The sequence below is a fragment of the Heterocephalus glaber genome, unplaced genomic scaffold (genome assembly GCF_053883595.1).
Source record: "Heterocephalus glaber isolate CG9 unplaced genomic scaffold, H.glaber_assembly_v1.0 deba00000071, whole genome shotgun sequence".
Classification (NCBI taxonomy): Eukaryota; Metazoa; Chordata; class Mammalia; order Rodentia; family Bathyergidae; genus Heterocephalus; species Heterocephalus glaber.
The window spans coordinates 16,697,660-16,719,443 of NW_028258137.1; the positions used below are offsets into that span (position 1 = coordinate 16,697,660).

At 39.2% G+C, this 21,784-nt stretch overlaps 1 protein-coding gene across 2 annotated transcripts in view; it reads right to left on the reverse strand.

The window, feature by feature from the left end:
• The window catches only part of Cyb5b (cytochrome b5 type B), a 35,976-nt gene extending 14,523 nt beyond the window's left edge, over window positions 1-21,453 (reverse strand). The window contains 1 exon segment of one of the 2 annotated variants that reach the window (NM_001310228.1): window positions 21,189-21,396. In NM_001310228.1, coding sequence (NP_001297157.1) covers window positions 21,189-21,350 — 162 coding nt within the window. In that variant the 5' untranslated portion in view covers window positions 21,351-21,396. 2 annotated transcript variants of the gene reach the window in all.
• Between the last annotated feature and the right edge of the window lie 331 nt (window positions 21,454-21,784).

The window sequence follows — 21,784 nt, forward strand, 5'->3', positions numbered from 1 at the left end:
GTACATCTGTGATCAGTAGTCTGGTGGGCTGAGGCACGACTGCAAGTTTGAGTCTAGCTTGGACAACTTAGTGACTTAGCAAGACCCTGCTTCAAAATAAAAAATAAAATAGAAAATAAAAGGGATGGGGATATAGCTCAGTGGAAAGGCCCTGGGTTCAATCCCCAGGATAGTGGACCCTCGAAATACAAACATACGACTGACCTGATATACAAACAACTTGGGTTGTGACTGGAATTTTAGTTTTAACTTATGAACAAGTCTTAAGTTACGACCCAAATGCTGGCTGCTTGAGCTTCCAGATGACCTGAGATATAGATTTAACTCCTAAAGAGTTCTGGAAGGAACATTACAACATCCTTGCCTGTGTTGCATTAACTGAGAAATCCTAGCCCAATGTCTCTCTAAGGACACTGAGAATTGCCTGTATACAGAAGAGAGACTTTGAAGGCTGTGTAGAGGAGTCTGAGCCTTCAATGGACCAACTTGAGTTATAACCAGCCCTCTCGAACGAATTGAGTTCGTAAGTCAAGGGTCCACCGTACCACACATATATACACAAAAAGTTAAACATAGTATTACCCTATGACCACCAATTCTACTCCTAGGTGTAGAGTCAAGAGAAATTAAAACACATATCCACATAAAAACTTGTATATGAATGTTCATAATAGCATTATTCATAACATCCCCAAAGTGGAAACAATCCAAATGTCTAACAACTGATAGATAAATAAAATACAGTATATCTATACAATGGAATTTTTTAGCAGTAAAAATAACGAAGCAGTGATACATCCTACAACAAAGTAGATGCCTGAAAACATTAAATGAAAGAAGTCAGTCACAAAAGGTCACATATTACATATTTCATTTACACAAAATGTCCAGAATTGGCAAATCTACAGACAAATTACTGGTTGCCTATAGCCGAGGTTACTGTAGGATGTACAGTGATGGCTAATGGGCATGTTTCTTTTTGGTGTGATAAAAAAATCCTCTGCCTGCTGTGCAAGCACAAGGACCCGAGTTGGATCCCCGGTACCAAAAAAAAAAAATCCTGGGACACTGGGTGTGGTGGAGCAAATCTATAATCCTGGTGACTCAGAAGGCTGAGGCAGGAGGATTATAAATTTCAGGCTAGCCAAGGCAATTTAGCAAGACCTTGTCACAAAAAAATAATAAAATAAAAGAGCTGGGGATATAGCTCAGTGGTAGAGTACTTGCCTAGAAAACATGAGGCTCCAGTTTGGTCCTCAGCACTGCAAACAAAATAAAAAGTTCTCAGACTTGGTAGATGTAGCCAGGCATGGTGTGGCACACCTGTAATTCTACCACTCATGAGCCAGGAGGATCACAAGTTTCAGGCCAGCCTGGGGTACATAGCAAGTTCAACACCAGCCTGGACTGTATACATAGTGAGACCTTGTCTCAAAAAACAAACAAAAACTAAACCAACCAACCAAACAAAGAAAAAAGTAAGTTGCAAGGGCTCCATCACCTTCTGAATATACTTGAAGGCTGAGCATGATGGGGCATGTCTGTAAACTCAGCACTGGGGAAGCTAAGGCAGGAGGGTTGTTATGAATTCAAGGCCAGCCTGAACTACATATCAAGACCTGTCTCAATTAAAAAAAAAAAAAAAAAAAAAAAATATATATATATATATATATATGTATATTTGAAAACCACAGAATTGTAGACTTTAACAGGTATGTTTTATAGTATTTAAGTTATGTCAAATAAGCTATTTTTTTTTTTTTAAAAGTCCATTGCAAGCCATTTTGAAAGGGTGACAAATACAGCAGAGTCAACGGGTATAAACACAGCCAAAGAAAAAGTCACCTTGCTGCTAATGGGGTCAATGCTTCCAGGATTACAGTTGCAGTAAAATTACAGGAATAAAACACAAGGTTGTGAGATGGAAACAGAGGCACAAATACTGCACACTAGGAAGAAATTGTACAGTTAAAAAAAAACATATTCAGGGCCAGGGATTTAGCTCAGTGGCACAGTGCCTGCCTCAAAAGTACAAGGTCCTGAGTTCTATCCCCGGTACCAAAAAGCAAAACAAAACAAAAACATATACAAACAGAATAAAAAGCTGTGGATTAAGTGAAGTTATTTTCAAGTCAGAGATACTCAGTTCAACTGAATGACAAAGAACAATTAATTTTATAGAAGAACACTTCTTCTAGAAGAAAAAAGATGATATAGAGACAAAAAAAGATGATATAGACTTACTCAGCTAAAGTAACAGATGTAAAATACTGTCCAATCTCCTTTCCAAACTTCCCAATTAAGTGTGGACAGTATGTAAATCTGAAATGATTCTTGTAAACTGTGTGAGGGAGCCAGTGAGTTAAAGAAGGCACCCGTCAAGCGGCAGGACATTTGTGTGTCGTTGATCTTCTTGGTTTCATATCCTTTTCCAGCTCATTTACTTGCCAGGAGCAGAAACCAAGAGTAGAGCCAGTGAAGGCTGAAAACTGATATAAAGAACTGAAAGGTGAGGACTGGACTGCACCTCAGTGGTAGCGTGCTTGTCTCGCATGCTCAGGGTCCTGAGTTCCATCCCCAGTAATGCCAAGAAAAAAAGGGCATGTGGCAGGGGTGGGGGGATTGAAGGGTTGAGGGAAACAGACCCTTGGTGCCAATAGTAGTGGGGAGTGCATTAGAATTTATAGAAATTACATTCAGTTACAAAGAAGGTACCTGATGTACCTTAGATTATTTAAAAGGAAGCTGTTAACAATCCAAGAGCACAAACATCCCTATTTAACTAAATAAATACCTTTCCAATATTATTCTTTATACCAGAAAGTCATTTATTAAAGAAAACTACAGAGTTTTCTACTACTGGATTTTACCTTCTCCACTGACCAATTATTTCAAGAACCTCAACTACCTCAAAACCTTGAAAATTAACATTTAGTAATAATATTGGATTCTTTCCAGTAGGACAACACTGCACCCATTCATCAGACTACAATCCTGGGAGTGTTAGAAAATGCTTCCCCTTCCCATTTGACACTATTAGCCAACAACAGGTTCTGACAGCCTGAACTTCTTAGCAGCTTAAAGCTTATAATTATAAGGGCACTAACAACTATGAAACATATTTATACCTCATTCATCAAATTAAGAAAAGGGGGGCTGGGGATTTAGCTCAGTGGTTTCGCCGCCTGCTGCATAAGCGCAAGGACCCAAGTTCAATCCCTGGTACCAAAAAAAAAAAAAAAGAAAAAGAAAAGAAAAGGTATTTAAGTGAAATGCAAAACTCAAATTAAAGGAATATAGATACAGTAATAATAAAAGGAATATAGATATAGTAATAGTCCAGACAAATTTCCTAGGTACTCAATCACTGAAAACACAACAAGCCAGGAGAGGTAGTGTGGAATAACCAAGAACTCTCTGGAGGCTAGAAATAACTGATAAACTGCAGTCACTTGGACTTGACTTATTTTACATATAATTAAAACCTACCACATATAATTAAACTACACAAACGCAAGTCCAGCCAAGTATACTGGAAAAGAAAGTTAATAAAGCCTAAGAGAGACAAGAGAGTACAGAGGGCCGGTGGTGTAGCTCAGTGGTAGAATGTTGCCCAGCATGTGAGAAGCTATGGGTGCCGTGGGTGGGGGAGGGAAGTGGGAGTGGGACAAGGATAGGGACAGGGACAGGGAGAAAGCAAGGGATAAATTCAGAACAACCACTGTTCTTAGTAATAGTCCTAAATCAAGAAGACATTTACTTGTAGTATATTCCATACAATCGGGAGAATTTTTTCATTGCAGTAAAATGCACATAACATAAAATTTACCATTTGCTATGGTTTGAATGTGTCCCCTCTGAAATTCACATGTTAAAACTTAATGGCCAGGAGCCAGAGATTTAGCTCAGTGGTTCTGCCGCCTGCCTCGCAAGCGCAAGGTCCCAAGTTTGATCCCTGGTACCAAAAAAACCAAAAAAACTCCCCCAATAGCAAAAAACTTAATGGCCAGCGTGGTAGTATTAAGAAGTTGGGAGAAAAAAAAAAAGAAGTTGGGACTTTCAGAGGTGATTAGGTCATGATGGCTCCTCCCCTCTGGCATGGAAAAGGCCCCTTATAAAAGAGGCTTCACCTGGCAGTCCACTTCCCGCTTCCACCATGTAAGGACAGAGCTTTTCTCCCCTCTAGAGGATGCAGGAACATGGGCCATCTTGGAAACAGAAAGCAAACCTAATCAAATCTACTAGCACCCTGATCCTGGACTTCCCAGCCTCCACATTCAGCTGCTATTTGTTTTCTATGTTTCATTTGTTTCTTCATCCCTCATTTCCTGCATTACCATTTTTCTTTTATGTTTTTGTTTGCTTGGTTGTTTTTTTGAGTTAGTCTCACTATACTGCTCAGGCTGGCCTTGAACTTAGAATTCTCTTGCTTCCACTTCCCACATAGCTAGGTCCACAGGCAGATGACACCACACCAAACTAGCTAATGTTTTTACACTAAAACATTTAAATTCCCATCTCATTTCCTTTGTCCTTGGCATATAAAAATTCCTTGACTCACAATAGTTCCACTTAGGGTTTTTCGACTCTGTGATAGTGAGAAAGTGATATGCATTCAGTAAAAACTATTATTTCAATTTTTGATCTTTTTGGGGGTAGCAATATCCAGTATGATGCTCTCTCATACACACACAATGCTGGGGGCTGGCAGAGAGCTGCAGATTCTATTTATTTATTTGTTTGTTTGTTTTTTGGTACCAGGAATCGAACTCAGGACCTTGAGCTTAAGAGGCAGGCGGTGGCACCACTGAGCTAAATCCCCGGCCCCGAGCTGCAGATTCTAAATAGCCACAAAATCATGAGGGCAAATGAAACTCTATATATACTATATTCGATGAACTGTATGATATTTTAATATTTTATTATAAAACAGGTGTTGTGTTAGATGATTTTGCCCAACAATAGACTAATGTTAAGTGTCTTGAGCATGTTTAAGGTAGGCCAAGTTAGTCTATGCTGTTTGGCATTTTTGGTAGGTTAAGTGTATCATTAAATGCATTTTCAACCTAACACCATCACCACCCCCTTTTCTGTGGTGCTAGAGAGTTAACAAAGAGCCTCCAGTATATGCTAGGCAAGTGTTCTACCACTGAGCTACAACCCTGGCCCTTAACAATATTTTCTCTTTTTTTTCCCCAGTACCAGGAATCAAACTCAGGACCTTGTGCTTTCGAGGAAGATACAGCACCACTGAGCTAAATCTTTAACAATATTTTCAACTTACTTTAAGTTTCCTGGAATGTAACCCCATTGTAAATCAAGAAGCATCTGTATATTTACAGTTATCTTCTTTGTGGTTACCATGGAGCTTACATTTAACCTAAAGTTATAACATTAATTTAAATTTATATCACCTTAACTTCAGTTGCATATAAAAATTCCAGCACAGTGATGTGCACCAATAGTCCCAGCTACTTGGGAAGCTGAGGCAGGACCCAGGAGTTCAAGCTCAGTCTGGACAATACAGCAAGACTCCATCTCTTAAAAAAAATAAAAATTACCCCTTGACAATTCCACCCCACACACACACACAAACCAGGGATCAAACTCCGGACCTTGCACTTGTGATGCAGGCATCGGCACCACTGAGCTAAATCCCTGGCTTCACTCCTTTTTGATGTTAACTCAACAAAGACAAACAAGTGCCAACTTCAGAAGAGTATAAAACCTTCCCATTACTGGCCCATGTGAATACAATGATAATGCGCCTTTGGGAGAGACAGATTGTGTAATAACATAGTTCAACAGCAAGCCAAAAGAAAGGATGGAGACACACCCAGGATTTTCTCATTACTTAATATTTGCCCTATAGGTGACTCCTACATTTAAAACTCTTCATGTACTTTCAAGTTTTTGATGTGCTAACAAAAACAAAACAGTTTTATTCACTTTGTTTACAGGAAGACCAATGATGGCTATTCAAAGTCAAAAGCTGACAGAAAATTGGAATAGGAGGTCTTTATCTCAACCTGATTAAGGCTATCTATGAAAAACCAACAGCCAACATCATACTAAATGGTCAAAAACGGAAAACTTTCACGCTAAAATCAGGAACAAGACAAGGATGCCCACTATAACCACTCCTGTTCAATATTGTTCTGGAAACATTAGCCATAGCAATTAGACAAGAGAAAGAAATAAAAGGAATAAAGACAGGAAAGGAAGAAGTGAAACTGTCATTATTTGCTGATGATATGATACTTTACATAGAAGACCCAAAAAACTCAGTCAAAAGTCTTCTAGACCTAAATGACAGATTCAGTAGAGTAGCTGGATACAAGGTCAACAGTCAAAAAACAATAGCCTTCTTATATGCAAATAGCAGACCCATTGAGAGAGAAATTCGGGAAATAATTCCTTTTACAATAGCATCTAAAAAAATGAAATATCTAGGAGTCAGCCTAACAAAGGAAGCCAAAGACCTCTACACTGAAAACTACAGCACTCTGAAGGAGATTGAAGAGGATCTAAGAAAATGGAAAGATATCCCTTGTTCCTGGGTAGGAAGAACCAATATAGTGAAAATGGCCATACTTCCAGAACTGCTGTATAGATTCAATGCAATGCCAATTGAAATTCCAACAATATACTTCACATAACTAAAGAAAACAATCCAAAAATTCATTTGGAAACAGAAGAAACCTATAATAGCAAAAGCAACTCTAGGCAATAGAGACATGGCAGGGGGCATCACAATCCCCAACTTGAAACTATATTACAAAGCTGCTGTGATAAAAACAGCATGGTACTGGCAAAGAAACAGACCTGCAGGTCAGTGGAATAGATTAGAAGATGCAGAAACAACTCCAGACATACTCAGTCACCTCATCTTTGACAAAGGAGCCAACCACCCTCATTGGAGGAAAGATAGCCTATTTAATAAATGGTGTTGGAAAAACTGGATTTCAATCTGTCAGAGATTAAAACTAGACCCATACCTATCACCATGCACTAAACTAAGATTGAAGTGGATTAAAAATCTAAATATTAAGTCAGAAACACTAAACTTGCGGAAGATAAGTTAGGTAGAACTCTCAATGACAATGGCATAGGAAAAGACTTTATGAACAAATCTTCAGTAGCATGGGAGCTAGCACAAAGAATCAACAACTGGGATCTCATCTTATTAAAAAGCTTCTGCACTGCAAGAGAAACTACCAACAGGGCTAAGAGACAACCTACAATGTGGAAAGAAATATTTAGCAGCTATAGCTCAGACAAAGGTCTACTATCAAGAATATACAAAGAACTGAAAAAAATCAGACCACCAAATTCAAAGACCCAGTTCAAAAATGGGCATCTAAAATGAACAGACATTTCTCAGACAAAGAAGTAAAAACAGCAAATAAATATATGAAAAAATGTTCAACATCACTGGTCATTCGAGAGATGCAGATGAAAACAACACTGAGATTCCACGTCACCCCACAAAGAATGGCTGCTATCAAGAAATTAACCAATAACAAATGCTGGCAGGAGTGTGGAGAGAAAGGAACCTTTCTCTATCGTTGGTGGGAATGTAGATTGGTGCAACCACTGTGGAAATCAGTATGGAGATACCTCAAAGAACTAGGACCACAGGTCCCATTTGACCCAGCTATTCCCCTACTGGGAATCTTCCCCAAAGAATTAAAAGAATCATACCACAGCAATATATGTGCACCTATGTTTATAGCGGCACAGTTTGTAATAGCTAAAGCTTGGAAACAGCCCAAGTGCCCACTGACTGGAAACTGGATAAAGAAGATGTGTTTTTTTTATAAAATGGAGTACTACTCAGCCATAAAGAATGAAAAACTAGAGACATTTATAGCTAAATGGAGGCATATTGAGGCCATACTCTTAACTGAAATAAATAGGACACACATGTGTAAATACCGAATAGTTTCTATAGTGTGAGAAATTGAAAGTGTAAATAAGGATGACAATGATTAAAATGAATAATTGATAATTTGAAATAAGAAAAGGTCCAAGGGTTTGGGGATGGTGGAAGGGAAAGGGGAAAGGGAAGAAGGGAAAGAAAAAGTTATGAGAAAAAAAAAAATGGAATCAAACTGTGTAAATAGGGAAGGGTGGAAGGGGTGAAGGGTGCACAGGTAATGGGAGAAAAATAAAAACTAAGATACATCATGTTCAGGTACAAACACCCAATGATAAATGTAAATGTATTTTATACCTAAAATGTACCAATAAATATATATATATAAAAAAAGTCAAAAGCTGAACTTCTAATCTGATATATGTAGATAAAAGGAACTAATGTTAATGCTAATAAATTAGAAAATGCCGAGGTCAATATTTTTTTTTCGAGGTCAATATTTTAATATCAGAATAAACTGTTTCTCATTTTTGAAAATAGGACATTTAAATTTACCACAACCTCCATCGACAGCTATACAGTATTTCTGTTTTGTTTTTTGAGATGCAGTCTCCCTGTGTTGCCAAAGCTGGCCTGGAACTTCTGGGCTCAAATGTCGCTCCAGGGCTGGGGATTTAGCTCAGTGGTGCTGGTGCCTGTCTGGCAAGCAGCAGGTCCTGAGTTCGATCCCTGGTACTGGAAAAAAACACTTCAAATGACACTCCTGCCTCAGCAGCCTGAAGTAGCCAGGACTACAGGAATTAGGAAACAAAAGTTCTTTTCCATTGGACTCATTTCTGCAAACAGTGAGAGAAAAAGGCAGACATCTGTACCCACACCATTTATTGAGAGTACATTTCTTTCTTCCACTAATTTCATTTATTTTTCTTCTTGAGTGCTAGGGATCAGACCCAGGGCTTTGTACATGCTAGGCAAGAGCTTTATTACTGAGTTACACCCCAAGCCTCTACTAATTTTAAATGCCATCTTTATAGACTAAGTTCCTATGCATAAGTACTTTTTAAAAGCTTTAATTTTTTTTCCCCATTAAGTTTATTGGTACATTTTAGGTATAAAATACAGTTACATTCATCATTGGGATCTTGTACCTTTACATGATGTATCTTGGTTCTTATTTTTTCCCCATTCCCCTGCCCTCCCTTCACTCCCTCCACCTTTCCCTATTTGCAAAGTCTTTGTTTCAATTTTTTTCCTTTTCTCATATTTTTTCTTTTCCCTTCTTTCCTTTTCCCTACCCCTCCCACTTCCCCTGCTTCTTTAGACCTTTACTTCCTATTACACAATATCAATTATACATTTTTAAAATTACAATATCAAGATCTAGGAGACATTACCACAGATTTTACAGAATTTAAAAGGATATAGAAAGCATATTACAAAAATCTTTTTTGAAATAAATTTGACAACTTCTAAGAAGTACCTTGGAAGACAAATTAATGAAACTAACTCTGGAGGAAATATAAAATTTGAATAGCACCTATTAAAGAAAGTATATTCCTAGCTTGAAAGCCTACCTATATGACAACAGCAGACTCATAAACATTTTAACTGATAAATTATATCAAACATTTAAAGCAGAAAAAAAAAGGAAAACTTCTCTCCTTTTAGGAAATCAACATTGTGCTAATCCTAAAACTGGATAAAGATAAAAAGTATGAACATAGATAGAAATTTGTTTAACAAGACAAACTATTAGAAGTCAGATCTGGCAGTATGTAGAAAGTGGATTAATTAAAGGGATGGCAGTGTTGGTTCAGCATTGGTATATGTGCTGCTGAAGTGAGCACTGTTGGTTCAGCATTGAAAGATCCACCCCCAGAAGTCATCATTTTAACAGAGGAAAGGAAAAAGCCATATGGTCCTGTCAATAGTTGGAGAAAAAAGTATCGGACTAAATTCTACAGCTGTTCATGGTAAAAGCTATCAGGAGACTAGAAGTAGAACAGAACCTTCTCAACAGATTAAAGACATGTACTCCATACTTCCAGCAAAAATGCCTTATATGAATGGAGAAGATACAATGCTTTCTCCTAAGGTGGGGAACAAGGGCAGATATGCCTACTCTTCATCTGTCCATTAATCTTTGAAACATAGGCCTAAACCAAAATAGTCTGGCAATAAAATGACACAATTAGAATAGGACTGGCAAGGTAGAAGCAAAATCTTTAAAAGCTCTAATTTAATTTGCTAATTTCTGTGCTTGAATTATCTGACAGATTTCTGTGGTCCTGCTAATGGGCAGCACCCCCTAGCCAAATCCATTACCATTTCAGTACTTTGACAGTTATTCTGAAATCTGAGAGAAATTTTTTTTTTTAAATTTCAGGTAATTATTTAAATTATGTAGAAAGGCCCCACTTCATACCTACTGAGTCCCAATAGCCTAGAAGGGGAATTCTTTGTATTTTGTGAACACTTTCCTCATATACATATATAAAATTTTCTCCAGTCTATGGCTTACTTTTCTTTTTGTTTATTTTTTGAGATAGTCTTGCTGTTCGTTCAGACTAGCCTCCAACTCAAGGAAATCCTCCTGCCTCAGGCTCACAAGTGCTGGGATTATAGGCATGCACCACCACCCCCAGTTGGTTTGCTTTTTCTTACCAACATCTTTTGAACAGCATTTTTTTTTGGGGTATCAGGCGTCAAACTCAGGACCTTGCACTTGCGAGACAGGCGGCGGAACCACTGAGCTAAATCCCTGGCCCAAGTTCTTAATATTGATTAATCTATTTTTTTCCTCTTTTATGGTTATTGCTTTTTCTGTTTTCCCTAATAAATCTTCTGCCTCAGGGTTGCAAAGATTTTCTATTTTTTCCTAGAAGTTTTATAATTTTCATTTTCACATTTATGTCTATGATCAATTTTGAGTTTTTTGCTTATGATGAGAGGTACAAATAAAAGTTTTTGTTTTTTAATAACATACTGATGTCCAGTCGTTCTAGTACGACTTGTTAAAAAGGCTGCCCTTTTCTCTAATTATCCTTTTCTCCAACTAATCTTATGTGTGAGGGTCTATTTCTGGACTCGTTTTGTCCACTGACATGCCTAATTATACACCAATACCACACTGTCAAGGAGCCAGTTAAGGAACACCATGAGGACAAAGGGCAGGGGCACCCCCAGGGCCTTAACTCAGGGCCTGTTATCCATTAAAAGATGGTATGCTTTCCTCCCAACCTGTTCATTCTCCTAGACAATCTTACTGACCTCAAAAACCCGGTGGATCACAAAAGCCAGGATGTCTTTGCTATAATATCTCCAAGAGTAAATGAGATGAGAAAATAAACTTTTGGGGATCACCATGAAGAGGTAGAGAACAAACTCCCAGAACCTGAACATGTTACTCATTAAAATCATGATTTGTGTTTTCTAAGCAACTACAGTGACTCGCCCTTATCACAGCCCAGGATGTTTGTAGAGAATAAGGGTGCCAATGGAAAAAATATGATAGCTCTTAAGGTAAGCTGGCTGCCCACTCCTCTAAGCCACCATGTGTCCACTGGAAAAACACACCCCACCCCAAAAAACATCTTTCGAAACTGGCACCAGTGCCAATCCCCAGACTCCTGTCTGCCCTTGTGCCCCACACAGAAGTAAAAAGCTTACTTCTCTCTGTTAATGGGCAAGCACTGTTCCACTTTTCCTAGGGGTAAAATCCTCCCAGTAAAGCTTTGCCTGCATGCTCATCCCTAGTCCTTTGCCTGGTTTCATTTCTACATGTACCGACTCCTCACAATGAGTATAATCACTGTGTACTACAAACATGCACTAATAAAAATTTTAAAAATTAAAAAAAAAAAGTAACATGTAATTGGCAGGCAAAAAAAAATCCTTCAACTTTTTTTCAAAATCATTTAGGGTATCCTAGTTCCTTTGTATTTCCATGTAGAAATCAGAATTAGCTTGTCAATTCCTAGGAAAAAAGCCTGCTGGAATTTTTATTTGGAATTATGTTAAATCTAGAGACAAATTTGGGGCAAATCCATGTTTCGGCATTGTGTCTTCCAATCCACAAACATTTTCTCTCTCCACTTATTTGAGGAATTGTAACCATCTGGAGGTTTGCTTTTTCAGATACATGGCCATACAATATCCTTTTGAAATATAAAAAGCCTCACAAGTGATTTGGAGGCATAGTTAAGAGTTATGTAGCCCTGCTTTCAAGATGTGTCATTCAGTATGGTGAAGAACAGTAGTTTGAAGTGCAGACCAGCAGCAGCAGCAGCTGCACCTAAAAACTTACCAGACATGCAAACTCCCACGTCCTAACCCAGAAGCACTGAATCAGAACTTCTGGGATGAGAGTCCAGCAATCTATGCTTTAACAAGTGCTCCAGGATACTGATTCATGCCACTAGTACATTGGTAACCACTAATGTAGAGGTTGGGAGGTTGGGAACCAGTAGTGAAGAAGAAAAATAGTAAGAAATTCAGAGCTGGGTGTGGTGGCAAACACCTGTAATCCCAGCCCTTGGGAGGCTGAGGTAGAAGTATCATGAATTCAAGGCCAGCCTGGCTACATAGTGAGTTCAAGGGCAGCCTGAACTACATAGCAAGACCTGTCTTAAAAAGAAAGAAAGGGGCCAGGGATTTAGCTCAGGGGCACTGCGCCTGCCTCCCAAGCACAAGGTCCTGAGTTCGATCTCCAGTACCAAAAAAAAAAAGAAATGAAAATCCAGAAATTAATGCATACACTTATGCCCAACTAATTATTTAAGAGGGTGCCAAGTCCATTCAGTGAAGAAAAAAATTAGTGTTTTCAAGAGAGTGCTGGGGCAACTAGATTTCCACATGCAGAAGAGTGAAGTCGAACTTCTCTATCCCATTATCATAGAAAAAAAAAATTAGGGCCGGGGATTTAGCTCAGTGGTTTCCCTGCCTGCTGCGCAAGCACAAGAACCCGAGTTCAATCCCAGGTACCAAAAAAAAAAAAAAAAAAAAAAGAAAGAAAAAAAAATTAATTCATGGGGCTAGGAATATACTCAATGGTAGAGTATCTGGTTAGGATAAGTTCAATCCCCGAACCAAAAAAACAAAAGCCAAAAAAACCTTCAAAACGTATTAATGAACTAAATATCAGAACTAAGATCATAATATTCTAGGAAAACATTGGTAAATCTTCATGACTTTGGATTTGGCAATGGAGCCTTACATAGGACACCAAAAACATAAACAAGAAAAAAAAAGCATAAACTAAACTCCATCTAAATTAAAATCTTTTCTATGTGTGATGCTATGAGTTAGATTCCTGGCACTGGAAAAAAAAATTATGAAATTTAAATATGAAAAGACATCAACCAGGCGTAGTGGCACACTGCTGTAATCCCAGCACTCGGGAGGCTGAGGCAGTAGGATTGCTGTGAGCTCCAGGCCAGCTTGGGCTACATAGTGACACCCTGTTTCAAAAAAAAATCAAGATATCAAGAAAAAAAAAGACATCAAGAAAGTATAAAGAAGCAGGATATGCGGGCCCAAGTCTGTAGACCCAGTAACTCCAGAGCTGAGGTAGGAAGAGTGCAAGTTAAAGCCCAGCCAGCACAATTTAGTAAGACCTTATCTCAAAATACAAAATAAAAAGGGCCTGGGAACATAGCTAAGTGGCAGTGCTCTCCTGGATTCAATCTCCAGTACTGAGGAAAAAAAGAGTAGAAAGACAAACTACAGAACAGGAGAAAATATTTGCAAATCACATAACTGTTAAAGGATTGATATCCAGAATACATGAACAACTTCAATTTAACAACAAAAAAGCAATCCAATTTAAAAATGCTCAAAGAATTTAAATAGATATTTCTCCAAAGATACACAAAAAGACCAGTAAACACATGAAAAGATGCTCAACATCAATATTCATTAGGGAAATAAAACCCAAAAGTTGTAAAAGGTATCACTTTACAACTAAGGTGGCTATACTTTTGAAAAAGGAAAGAGAAAAAAAAAGTTCCAAAGACAATAAATATGAAGAAACTGGAATCTTTGAACACTGCTGGTAGAAATGTAAAATGCAACAGCTGCTATGGGAAACAAGTTAGGGGTTCCTTGAAAAGCCAAACACACAATTACTACCAGGCCAAAAAATGGAAACAAACCATGACTTATCAATGGATGAACAGACAAAATGTTTGCCTTAAGAAGGAAGGAAGGAAAAAATAAATAAATAAATAAAAATTTAAAAAAGAAGGAATGAAGGGCCAGGGATTTAGCTCAGTGGTTCCGCCACCTGCCTCGCAAGTGGAAGGACCTGAGTTTGATCCCCGGTACAAAAAAAAAAAAAAAAAAAAAGGAATGAAAATCTGATACATACTATAAATTCGATGAACCCTGAAGATATTACGCTAAGTAAAATAAGTCAGAATCAAAAAGACAAATATCATATGTTTGTGTCTATATGAGGTATGTAATCAAATTCACTGAAACAGCAGAAAGTAGAATAATGATAAACAGAGGCTGGAAGGAGGAGGAACCACTGTTTAATAAGCAGAGTTGCAGTTTACAATAATGAAAAAGTTCTGGAGATGAATGGTAGTGATGATTGTACAAGGTGAATGTACTTAGTGCCACTGAACTATATATCTAAAAGTGGTCAAATTAGTAAATTTTGTTACATATATTTTACCACAGTAAAAAATGTAAATACATATGCTAAGTTAAAGAAATTAGACACAAAAAGACATATGATTCCATTTATATGAGGTACCTAAATAGGCACATTCATAGACCACACTAGATTAGAGATTACCCTGCGTTTGGGGATAATAATGGAGAACTAATGCATAGTTATAGTTTCTGTTTAGGTAATGAAAAAGTTTTACAGACATGGTTGTAATGGCTACAAAACACTGGACAGTTTAGCAGTCTAAAGGATATGTGGTAGAGAGCAGAAGTCCTTGACTTCTACTTAAGTTCAATTTCAGTGGTACCTCAGTTCAGGAACTTAATTCATTCCACAATTCTGGGGAAGGTTGCTGAGTTAGTGTTCATCACCTGATGCAGAGTTAACCAACGGAAGCAAAATTTTGCCAAATGCTTCCACTTGGAAACCAACTGTTCTTGAACAGAAGTGTTCATGAACCAAGGTACTTAGTACTACTGGAAAGAGGACAAAAAATTTCTGCTGTAATAAAGAAAAAAAAAAAAGAAAAGAAAAGAAGCTGAGTGCGTTGAATTGCTGCCTTGTATGTTGCTTATTACACTCCTATAATTGGCAAAAGCCATGTTCCTCTCGGTAGATGAGACAGTCTTGCTCAAAATAAATGCTCTTAGCTAGTAAAATAGACATTACTTGTATACTGTATTAAAAAATATTTACTGCTGTGTATGTGTACCTAAGAAATCCTGAAAGTGTTACTAAACTGTATTTCTTGGTCTTGGCATTAGTAAATTATGTTTTCCCCAAAATGGTAATTAACATTGGTTTATTATAGGAGGGCATCCAAGTATTTGCTTGATATGCCTTTTGGCAGAACTAAGCTTGCTTCACAGAAAAATATATTGGCTTTCTTTAGTTAACCTGGTCATTATGTTCTTTAGGTTTGCTTTACTCTTATTGGCTTGTTTCATGTTTTCCTGTAAGGTTCTTAACTATTTATCACAGTTCTAATGTTTTAGGGTGCTGACTACAAAATAGACAAGACTAAACTTGACAAAGGACGTTAGATAAACTCAGCCTAAGAGCTCAAATTTGGCAAGAAGGGCTTATGAGGTGGACTCCAACCATTTGTCACACCTCCTCCAACATAGGACATGTTCTGATTGACCATCATTGGGGAAAGCTACCTCAGCACCGTAGGACAAGGTTGCAGATGGTTAAATGGCACTGCCTTCAGAAACAAAGAAAAGCATGGGATGGGGTGGGGTTGCAAGCATGAAAGAGTCACTTGTGTGTCAACTCTACCAAAGTAAGTAGACGTGCAGAAATTATGAAAGAGGTTTCTTATGCATGACTACCTAAAAGCAAAAGGCCCTTCTAGCAAGTGTAATGGCTAGATATCTCCTGACTTTGGCTTTTTTTTATATCTGACTTCACAATTTTAGTGATATTTTTTCAGGATCAAGCATCTGGCTTCCCTTTGCGCAAGGTCCTGAGTTCAATTCCTGGTACCAGAAATAACAAAAACAAATAAATAAAAAGCAAACAAAACATAGATGTAGGAAGTAGGGAGGCTGATCTTTCTTAAATGGGAAGGGGGTCAAAAGACGAAGGGAGGCAGGAGGGAAGGGGAAGGAAAGGGAATAAAAAAGGAATGAAGATACATTACGCACACTCCACACAAGGAATGTAAACATTATGTACTGCAAACATGTACTAATAAGGATAAAATTTAAGAAAAAAAAAATCCTCTCCTCAGCCCAAAAGAAGTGACAGAATATGCAGATGCTGACACCGGGAGACCTGAAGCCCAATTTCCTTTCCACATGAAAGGAGACAAAGAGCTGAAGATGGCTGGAAGCAATAATGCAAGTGTGAAGATGTGCCCTGTCTCTCTAGGATCCCCTTCCCTTCTGTTCTTTACTATAAAAGACCCTTACCTACCTGGACAAAGGGAGATGGTGATTTGAGGCAAACGGGCCCTTTTATATCTCCTCAGGGATAGCTTTGAATAAACTCCTGTTTCTTTTTTATCAAAATCTATAACCTCCTTTGATTTGGTCAGTGGCAAGCAAATGAACCTAAGCATATGAACCTAAGCGGCCAATAACATGAGTGTCAATCCAAATTACCAGGGAGGCTGAGGCAGAAGAATTGCTTCAGGTGAAGTGATTGAGGCCAGTCTGGGAAACACAACAAAACTCTGGCTCTCTGAGCCTGGGGATTTACCTCAGTGGTGCTGCCACCTGTCTCACATGCGCAAGGTCCTGAGTTCAATGCCTAGTACCAAAAAAACAAACAAACAAAAAACCTCTGGCTCTCAAAAAAAAAAGGAATACTTGATCTTTCCATATATATTTGTACATACGGTGGACCCTTGACTTACGAAGTCAATTCATTCCCAAGGGCTGGTTGTAATTCCAGTTGGTTAGGTGACTTCAAAGTCTCTCTTCTATATAATTTTAGGCCACATTTTCTTCCAGGGAGATCTCAGTGCCCTTAGAGAGACACTGGCCCAGGATTTCTCAACTAACTCCACACTGGAAAGGATGTTGTAATGTTCCTTTCAGAACAATTTCAGGTTTAAATCTGTATCTGAGACCAGATACAGAAGCATAGCAGCTGGCATTTGGGTCATAACTCAAGATTCTGTTTGTAAGTTACTAAAATTCCGGTCATAACCCAAGCTGTTCATATGTCAGGCCAGTTGTAACTCGAGGGTCCACTGTATAAGTATATGCAAGAAAGTTATAGAAAGATTCAAACAAATTCTTTGGATTAAAATAATTTTACCAGTCATTAATTAAAAATAAAAAATGCCAACCTATAGATGAAGGATATTCAGATTAGGAAGCCCTTACTAAGGGAATCCCAAAGTGATTTCCGATTGTAAAGAGAATTAAAAATTAATAGCACCCCTATTCTTACCAGCAGGCCAAAAACTTTGGTGTCATTCTGCCCTCCTTTTTCTTTTACTCTCCACATCCACAGCATCATTAAACTTTACTGGCTTTAACATCACAACACATTCAAAATCTGACACTTCTCGCCGCCTGCCTGGCAAGCACAAGGACCTGAGTTCGATCCCTGGCACTCCCCCTCAAAAAAACCCCAAAATATGACACTTCTCATGCTCGCTTAGGCAGCACATACACAAAATCTGACACTTCTTACTACTACCCACTGCCAGAGTTCCAGTCCAAGGCACCATCCCTTGCCTTAATTACAAGAGCTTCATAACTGGCTCCCCAATTCTACTCTTGCCCTCCTTTACTGTTTTCTCAACAGTGTTACCAGAATGAACTCATTAAACTGCTAAGTTGAAATGTGTCAGAACAAAAGGTAAAATCCTTCCTAAAATCTGCAACGCTGTACATGATCAGAATGATCCCATTAAACCATTAAGTCATATCATGCCATACTTCTACACCAGTGATTTCCATCTCAGAACACAAATCAAAGTGAGTCCTAAACGTCTCAATCAGTGTACTGCTATCCAACCCTTCTGATCTCAGGTACTCATGGTCTCCCTGATTGTTCCTCAAAAACATCAGACATCTTTCCATACGCCTTTAAATTTGCTCCCTCTGCCTGGCTTGCTCTTCCTGCAGGTATCCACATGGCTGGCTCTCTTACCTTACTCTTGGCCTTCACCATATCCATCTACTCAAAGTTTTTTTTTGGTACTATGGATTGAACTTGGGACCTTGCGCTTGCCAGGCAGGAGGCGCAAGTTCTCAAAGTTATTTCTGGCCTTTGTACCTGAAATTTCAACCCCTTACCTTTACATGGTCAGCCCATACACACACTTCAGTCCTTCTCCCTGTAATAGTCTTCCTCAAAGCATTTACTGCTATCTAACATTATATATTTTACTTATTTACTCAGTTTATTTTCTGTCTCTTGGAGACTGTAATCTCCATGAGGGCATAAATGTTTATTCACTATTGTATCCTCAGTACCTACAACAGTATCTAGCACAAAGTAAAGGTTTAATATTTGATTTTTGGGGGCCCAGGGATTTAGCTCAGTGGTGCTGCCGCCTGCCTCTAAAGCGCAAGGTCCCAAGTTCGATCACTGGTACCAAAACCAAAAAAGAAACAATCAAAATTTGATTTTTTTTTTTTGAGACAGGGTCTTGCTATGTAATCCAGGCTGACCTTGAACTCACTATGTAGCCTAGGCTGGCCTCAAGTTAACAGTGATCTTCCTGCCTTAGCCTCCCAAGTGGTGGGACTGCAGGCATGCGCCACTATGCTAGCTCTAATGATTAAGTGAATGAATGTGTACGCTTGGAATGAACAAAACAGAGGCAGAGACTACAGAACAAGTAAGAATAGCTAACTGCAGGTAAAGATTTACAGTTCAAGCTTCAAGGGAAGCCTTGCACACCAAAAGTCTCTGGCTACATCAACACCTGGTAAAACAGGTTGGCAACCACCACTTTAGATTGAATTAATGCTTTCTATAAGCACTGAGTGTTCCTTGGAGATTCACTATTACAAATCAATCAAGAAGAAATTCTAGGGCCGGGGATTTAGCTCAGTGGTTCAGACGCCAGCCTTGCAAGTGCAAGGTCCCAAAAGAACCACAAATGAAAAACAAAACTGCCTACCCATTATGAACTATGCTTAACAAAACTTACCATCAGGCCAACCCTAGAGGAAATAGGTAACACCAGAATTTTGAAGTAATGCTACAGAGACAAGAAAAATGAAGGGATCTGTCTAAATCAGACTGTCTTAATTAATTATATCTCTCTGAACCTGTTTCTTATACAGCGGACCTCGAGTTATGACCAGCCTGACACACAAACAACTTGGGTTACAAATTTTAGCTTTAACTTATGAACAGAGTCTTCAGTTACAACCCACATGCCAACCCCTTGCGCTTCTAGATGTCTCAGATACAGATTTAACCCCGAGGGCCGCGTATTTAGCTCAGTGGCACCGAGCCTGCCTTGCAAGCGCAAGGTCCTGAGTGGGGTTAATTCAGAAATCCTGGGCCAGTGTCTCTCTAAGGACACTGAGATCTGCCTGCATACAGGAGAGAGACTCTGAAGGCTGTGTAAGGAGCCCAAGCCTTCAACTGACCAACTTTAGTTACAAATAGTCCTCGCAAACAAAATTGAGTTTGTAAGTCAAGGGTCCACTGTACCTGTTAAAATAAGGATTATTCCTATCAGGTCTTATTCTTATCAACTAGTTGTGTTGAGGATGAAGCTGAGGATGTAGTTCAGTGGTAGAGTGCTTGCCTAGCATGCACAAACTCTGGGTTCAAGTCCCAGCACTGAAAAAAAAAAAACATAAAATGTCATACACTACTCAAATCCAACAAGTTACTAAATTCTTGACTTTAGCTTATTGTCCAGTGGGAAGATTTATTAGCACAACATCCTTCTTGTGAAACTTTAAGTTTTAAAAGTTTCTACAGAACTACAAGTCAAGTGTATGTATGCACCAAATTTCTTCCCCAGCCCCCAAATTAAACAGAAAAAAACTTTACTAGTATATTTGCCTCAGAGAAAAAGAACAGAAATGAACTTTTTTCCCTTCAGCTACAATAAGGTTATATTATCCAAGGTTGTTACAAGAAATTGATCACAGCCAGGTGTGGTGGCACATGCCTAAAATCCCAGCACTCAGGAGGCTGAGGCAGGAGGATCGATGCAAATTTGAGCCAGCCTGGGCTATACAGCAAGACTGTGTCTCAAAAAAAAAAAAAAAGAAAGAAAGAAAGATCAATCACAAAGGTACTAATCCATTACTCAAAATAAAATAATTAAAGCCTCAAACTAATCTTTAGTAGTAACAAACCAGTGGTTGCCTGGGGTTGGGGAGAATGACAGCAAAGAAGCAAGAAACAACTTTTTAGTGTAACAGAAATGCTCTACTTCACTAGAGTTTTGATTACATGGTGATTACACTTGTGAAAATGTATCAAACTGTACCATTTTAATGGGCAGAATTAACTGTACATAAATCACACCTCAATAAAATTAGTTTAAATTAAAAAGTCTCTCCTGTTTGCTTAAATTAAAAAAAAAAATCACTCAGTTGCACAATGGTCTCCAAGAGAACTTATGCAATGCAATCTAAAACAACGGGTTTAAAGATTTAAAAAAGGTGAGAGAATCTAAGTGGCAAAAAAAAAAAAAAGGTCGACTCTGGATCTTTTTGGTCCTAACATCAACTCAGAGTAGAGGGGGAAAAGCAGCAGCAGCAGCATAACCCACGAAAGGAAAAAAAAACCCAGCCAAACCAAACAAACAAAAAACCCCTGAGATTTTCAAGAAGGTATTATTTCTTCTCCCAGCACTTGAGACCTGGCTTCTAACGGATCTGGGCCATTAATTGCGTGACCTTGAGTGTTCTCAGCCTCTCCGGGCCTCAGTTCCCCTTTGTGTAAAGTGGAGACCATCATGGCTTGGAGTTAACTAGCACATAAGTGCTTAATACATCAGTAATACATGACACAGGGAAGAGAATTCCGCGCCGGCTGGAAATGCAGACCCGAGACCCTTCCCCTCAGTGTCTGAGGGCTGTGGTCCCGTCTGTCAGTCTTACCGCCCTCGGCCAGGGCTCATTTCCGGCCTCTGACTCTCCTCTCACCCCTCATCCCTGCAGCTCCCGGAGGCCCCCCACCTCAGGGCCCCACCTCGTCAAGGAAGCGGGTGACATCGTAGACTCGTCCGTGGATCACCAGCCATAGTTCCTTCACAGAGTTGTGCTTCGCCACCTCCTCCAACCGATAGTAGGTGACTGAGGTCTCGCCTCCCTGTCCTTTCTCGCCGCTGCCGGTACCCTCCACGGTCGCCATTGGACCCAGGATAACCTCTTCACCTCCGCTACCTGGGTTTCTTCAGCTAAACTTCCTAAAGGCAGAATCCGCCCTCGGCTTCCTCGGTTTCCGTAACCGGGTTAACCTGGTTCGAGATCCAACTAGCCAATCAGAGTCGTCCAGTCCCTGCAATCTTGCCAATCAGATACTGTGATTTTGGAACGGCGCCTAATGGGGCCGAGTTTGTAGGTATTGCCTCAGAAGAGGTTCGGTTTCACTTTTTCGGCCCTTGTGCCTGAGGCGTCCCAAAGAGGGGACCGAGTCTTCAGAGTTCCCCCGAGTCCCGCTTCCTTTACTTTCGCGCGAAGCTCGTTTTTCACAGACGGCCTGTACCAGCTCCAGGTTTACATCTTCGCTACTTCCCGCCGGTGATATGGGAAATCCGCCTCCTTAAGGTTCAGTTTTCTTATCAG